The sequence below is a fragment of the Brachyhypopomus gauderio genome, unplaced genomic scaffold, assembly GCF_052324685.1.
Source record: "Brachyhypopomus gauderio isolate BG-103 unplaced genomic scaffold, BGAUD_0.2 sc62, whole genome shotgun sequence".
Classification (NCBI taxonomy): Eukaryota; Metazoa; Chordata; class Actinopteri; order Gymnotiformes; family Hypopomidae; genus Brachyhypopomus; species Brachyhypopomus gauderio.
The window spans coordinates 1,170,101-1,176,100 of NW_027506883.1; the positions used below are offsets into that span (position 1 = coordinate 1,170,101).

Below are 6,000 nucleotides of genomic sequence, written 5' to 3' on the forward strand. Positions count from 1 at the left end.
AGACACATTTTAAAAATGCCATGATATGGATATTACAGCTACTACTTCAGTTCTTTTTCAGGGATACAACAGGTCACTGAAAATCAATCGTAACGAAGAAATACAGACTGACAAAATATATGCATATGAATTTAGCTGGTTTAAACATGCTACAGTCACATAAATCAGCCAACAGTCAGCAAGAGAAACAATATGCTCTAATGAAATTTAAACATTGACAGTTATGTGGTAATTTTAGCGAAAATGACATTCTGAACAACAGTACTTTAAGTTTTATTTGGATTAGATTCTGCTTTAGAATATTTTATGAACATTTTTTTTTTTATGTTACATTACTAAAACCAGAGGGTAGAAGGTGTTTTGCCCCTTTCGGCCTTCCATAGACTAGAGAGGCTTGCGTTAGGACCCCAAGTCCGTCCTCTTTAACCGTTTAACGGCTGGGAACACGGTTACACTGAAAAGACTTTGTCACTAAACAAAACTTAAGGTTTATTTAGCGACTAAACAGAACTTAGTTTTATGTAGTGTCGTACTTTTGAAAGCGTTAATTGTAGCCGGTTTGGGTTTAGGATCAAAAGTGAAGAGAGGACAGCCCAGTCTGTAACTCCAGGAAGTGCCCCCGGTCTCTGACGTCATCAACATCCCCGGTAACGAAAGTCATTCGGTTGACCGGCGTGGCGTCTTTACAGCATCTCCCGCCGGCATTTATCCCGTTAAAAAAAGGAGTACTTTTATAAACATGAAGTCAACTAAACGGTCAATTAACATAATAGTTACATAACCCAAGCAAGTCGTTCACGTGTATGTGTGTGATAGCGAGCTCACGTCGTCTTTACTACATATGACGTTGTTTTTGTTTTCCACGGCCACTGACAGTATTAACACCGACATTTATCCATCATGATACGGCGAGGTTTACGGTTGGTGACGGGTCTGGCCAACAGTCCCGCCGTGTTGAACCTGAAAGCGGCTGCGGTCCGCCGGCTGCTGTCTCCGAGCCCCTGGCGCTCCGTCTCGGTAAGGGTGACCGCTCTCAGTTATGAACGTATATTCACTAGATAACATCTAGTTTTATTAAAGCACATCTCCTTCAAATGCTCCGAATCCCTGATGTGCATATTTATATTTTTTGTCCGTATTGATTCATAAATATAGCGTGTGTGTGGTGTTGTGACTAGGATCACGTTAACGTTGTCTCCTACGCACTCCTAAGTTTAGTGATTTCGTCGCTGCCGTTTCATGACCGAGAATATGAAGAAGGTGGATGTTGTGTGAAATGTCTTTATCCAGGCGGTGTCGCTGTGGCCCTTCAATGCTCAGCCGCGGGACTTCAGTCTGCCCAACCCGTCCTGGAGTCCAGAGATGCGGGAGGTGTTCGACCACTACAGCGCCCTGTGTGAGGAGACTGACGGAGGTGTGAAGAGGGGACCCTGGCGGAAGGTGCCGAGCTATAACCGTGCTCTCAAATACGCTACAGGTGAGTCAGATGGCATATTCTCTCTTACTGATATTCTGAACACAGAATTTGGAGTTTGAAGACTTACAAAATTGTGCAAGTCTCCTTTTGACATACGTGCGCGTGGTTTAGTATAACACACAGTATGCACCGCTGTCACACTAACATTGTGCATTCGTTAACATTGTTGCATTCGTTAATAAAATTAATTCAGATCAGCTCAGTTCCTCAGACAAACATTTAAAAAGTCAAGAAAGTTTTCCTGTTCTTGAGGCGTGTAAATCTTAGGGAGTAACGTGGACGAGGTGTGCCAAGCAGGGAAAAACGGCTTTTAGATTTTGCAGCTGTAGATGTAACATTAAAAAAAGGAAAACTGAATTTCCCACTCGTGGGATCATTAAAGTTTATTCAATTCAATGCAATTCAGTTCAATTACAGGTGATGAAGAAATAATTCTGATTTTATTATGAAAAGCACTGCATACCCAGATAACATACAACTTAGGGGCGTCAATGTTTTGGGATTGTTCTATTTATAAAGCCTGTATTGCCCTAACTTAGAAAACCTTATCTCTAACTTAGAAAATCATAAGATTCACATACTCACCCTTTCCCTAACTTAGAAAACCTTAAGATTCACATATTTAACCTGAAGCAAAACCGATATGAGAAACTCTGCAAAGCAGAGTTCATCCCAAAGGAGATTAAACATAAGTTCCAAGACCTGTAAACATGTGCATGCAGAAAAATAATAGTGTGTGTGTGTGTGTGTGTGTGTGTGTGTGTGTGTGTGTGTGTGTGTGTGTGTGTGTGTGTGTGTAAAAATGTATCCTTTCTTCTTTCGTGATAGGGGGAGTGTACCTGAGTAAAATAATCCAGTCTAAAGCACGACTATTCACGAGGAACATAAAGGAGCCTGGAGCAGCTTTTGAGTATGTGGATTTTATGAACAAGCAGGAAAAGCGATCTGTGTGCTTGTTTCAGGCTGGGCATCTGCTGGAGGGGCCACCAGGGTGAGAATACGACAGCCAAAAACAAAACTACATGCGTGAAATATATATTCAAAATGTGGTTTGACTGAGACACTGGAGTCTTAAGACCATTGAAGGGTACCTATGGTTTTCATAAGCTGTCTGACCTCTGATTGACTAACCTTTTGATTCCTCTTGTGATGGAAGGGGGAATCCCCTGACATAACAACATAGGAAGTGACATAAGACCAATTTCCTGTTCTGCAGGCATGTGCATGGGGGTGCAGTAGCTACCATGATCGATTCTGCAATGGGTACCCTTGCTACTTTCATGTCTGGGCCTGTTATGACTGCTAACCTCAGCATCGACTATCGCAGGTATCCCAGCATTCTCAAGTCAAAAGGCTGAGAGATGTAAAAACAGTCCAAAACACAGTGGTGTCTTGATGTTTATAGTGTTCTAAGTATACAATGAGTAAGTTTAATGTTTGTGTACTCAGTCCTCACGAGAAAGGAAAAAAAAGTTCAATGTACGAAGACTGAAGCCTGCTTACAATCTGCAGTCTTAGCTGTTAGGCACTATACATGCTTTCATTTCCAAGTCAGACTAAAGGGTGAGAATCTGAGTAGTGAATCATCCCACTAATACATGCACTCTTTCTGCTCTGGTGTTTGTAGTCCGATACCTCTGGGTGGTGTAGTCCTGCTGCATAGCGCACTGGATCGTGTGGAAGGCAGAAAGGTTTTTGTAACCTGTAGAGTGATCAGCACTGATGAATCCAAGCTGCACACGGAGGCTACAGGTAGCTCCGTATGCACGTACACATGCACACTTAAAGGATGATTTTATAAACACTGTTCAACTGAGTTACATTAACACTTGCAGTTTCCAAATTAATAGGCAAATATTTGTATTTTCTCGTTTGAAACAAATTGTTACTGTAGTTTTAAACCACAACTGTAAACGAAAGACTTTCCTCCTACTTCCACTGTCAGCAGTAAGCCACTGTAGTATCACACATTTGTATCCTGGCGAGGACGTGCCACCAAGAGAAACAGTCTAAACATACAACAATATAACAAAAAAGTAATGTTTGACTTTGTAAACACATTCGTCATCTCTAAGCCTTATTTCATCATCTTGTGTAGACTAATTTGATCCAATGTGAGCAGTAATATTAAAAATCTAAAAATGGTCAACCAACATTCAGCACAAATGTCAGTTCTAGAACATTTAATTTGCACCTTCAACAATAACAGATAATAATAATTTGAGTATTTTTTTTTATTGAAGGCTTTTCCTGACACTCTAGCATAACTGACATTTATTCTGCTATTTTGCAAATCAAGGCTGAACCAAGTCTTTCAACTGTAATATGACAGTTGACCCACTGGCTTAACGTATTGATTCAAATTCATATATACAGAGTCTGGCTTGGTTCCTGTAAACCAAGGATGTTAAGTGGTTCCCATACATTAACACACTTAAGTATTATATCAACAGTGCTGGTGAAGGGAAGGCAAACTGTGTAGTCATCTTGCCTTCCTGAATTAGTCTATTAGAACACCGTCACCCATCTGTGCAGTGCAAGATGTTCAGATGACTGAAGCATAAACCAGTGCTCTCTGAGCTTAACATAAGGAACTATTAGGATAACATTTTGTTTTGGTGATTTACATACAATTCTCTTCACCAGAGAATTCAGGTAAACCCCGGAGATGATATGGTTAAAGACTAGATTGATCAAAATGAGCAAATATTCTTTGTTAATGTGGATGCAATGAGGGTAAAGAACATTTCTGTGAACTGTGAGACACGTCTGCATATTGTAGCCCAATATCATGTAGCCCCTGTCAGTGCTCAACTGGACAGTGTAAGAGTTGTTGCGGGTTTGTCAGGTGAAGATAGCTGTTAGGTATATTATATAATACTCTGTGAGAGGGTTGACCAAGGACCTCTGAAAGGGCAGCATGGGTCCCTGATGGGAGGGGCAGTTGTGTACAGATGGGGCATATTCCCTGCAGTGAAGGCAATGTGATGGAGACCTTCACTTAGGAAGTGTAAATAACATGCTAATATAGCATTAGAGCATATGAGGTTCATCTGTCCCTGTCAGTCAAGCAGGATTAATAAAGATGACCACACAAAAGGTGCATGGTTGCTTTATTGGTTTTTAATTATAGGTTCACTCAATGAAACACATTATTGAGCAAATCTTAAACAGTATAAACATTTTTGGGTTTTTTTTTGTCAAAAATTTGAATCAAAGATTCTGATGGCTTATCTGATGATTGACCATTTAGAAAATGTATTTTTTCACAATACATGATAGACTTGAACTTGTATAAACTGAATGGGTTGATGCTTTTAAACTGAAATGGTAAATCTCTCTCTCTCTCTCTCTCTCTCTCTCTCTCAACAGCTCTATTCCTGTCAATTAATGTGGGTCATTTATTTGGAACTTAAGTGTTTAAGCATACTAGCCTCCACCATAAGTGTGTGTGTGTGTGTGTGTGGGAAGCAGCTAGTGGTACCAATGCTCACCCCCTGACTGAAATCTCTCACACTACACCATGCCTCCTCTGAAGTGCCCTGCAATGTTATTATAACCCAGTGTTACTTGAACCATTTTCACTGTTTATTTTTGTAATTATTATTAACAATGTATTTATTGACATTCTATTGTTTTTTCCATTGCATACTGGTTTCTGAACTGGTTTCATATGTATTTGTAATAACTTAAGCAATGTCATTATGCTCATTTTTAGTTTAGTATTTTAAAAATAAATATACTGTTATATCTATTGTTTTCTATATAATAAAGTTATACCTTCTGAGAAATGTAGCATTTCTTAATTTGCCTAAACATTCATTAATCCAAACATTCTGTAAACTGCGTCTACAGGGTGCAGTAGTTAGCGGGTGTAGGGTGCAGTAGTTAGTGGGTGTAGGGTGCAGTAGGTAGTGGGTGTAGGGTGCAGTAGGTAGCGGGTGTAGGGTGCAGTAGTTAGTGGGTGTAGGGTGCAGTAGGTAGTGGGTGTAGGGTGCAGTAGTTAGCGGGTGTAGGGTGCAGTAGTTAGTGGGTGTAGGGTGCAGTAGGTAGTGGGTGTAGGGTGCAGTAGGTAGTGGGTGTAGGGTGCAGTAGGTAGCGGGTGTAGGGTGCAGTAGGTAGCGGGTGTAGGGTGCAGTAGGTAGTGGGTGTAGGGTGCAGTAGGTAGTGGGTGTAGGGTGCGGTAGATAGCGGGTGTAGGGTGCGGTAGGCAGGGCGGGTGTAGGGTGCGGTAGGCAGGGCGGGTGTAGGGGGCAGTAGGCAGGGCGGGTGTAGGGGGCGGTAGGCAGGGCGGGTGTAGGGTGCGGTAGGCAGGGCGGGTGTAGGGGGCGGTAGGCAGGGCGGGTGTAGGGTGCGGTAGTTAGCGGGTGTAGGGTGCGGTAGTTAGCGGGTGTAGGGTGCGGTAGGCAGGGCGGGTGTAGGGTGCGGTAGGCAGGGCGGGTGTAGGGTGCGGTAGGTAATGGTGATTTAGCTATAGGTGGTGCAGTGGTATCACACAGAAGTGGCTGTGACATTACTCCCAT

General features: G+C 42.0%; 1 protein-coding gene across 1 annotated transcript; it reads left to right on the top strand.

The window, feature by feature from the left end:
• The first annotated feature begins 400 nt into the window (after window positions 1-400).
• them4 (thioesterase superfamily member 4) lies at window positions 401-5,243 on the top strand. Its single transcript, XM_076988377.1, has 7 exons — window positions 401-647; window positions 877-1,017; window positions 1,291-1,477; window positions 2,306-2,468; window positions 2,694-2,804; window positions 3,105-3,229; window positions 4,850-5,243. The coding sequence occupies exons 2-7, from the start codon at window positions 901-903 to the stop codon at window positions 4,891-4,893; spliced, it is 747 nt and encodes a 248-aa protein (XP_076844492.1). The 5' UTR covers window positions 401-647; window positions 877-900; the 3' UTR covers window positions 4,894-5,243.
• Window positions 5,244-6,000: the final 757 nt, after the last annotated feature.

Coding starts and splice junctions, on each gene's coding strand:
- them4 (XM_076988377.1), top strand. CDS start 901: ATGATACGGCGAGGTTTACGGTTGGTGACGGGTCTGGCCAACAGTCCC. Junction 2,469..2,693: donor CTGCTGGAGGGGCCACCAGG/GTGAGAATACGA, acceptor CCTGTTCTGCAG/GCATGTGCATGGGGGTGCAG. Junction 2,805..3,104: donor CTCAGCATCGACTATCGCAG/GTATCCCAGCAT, acceptor TGGTGTTTGTAG/TCCGATACCTCTGGGTGGTG.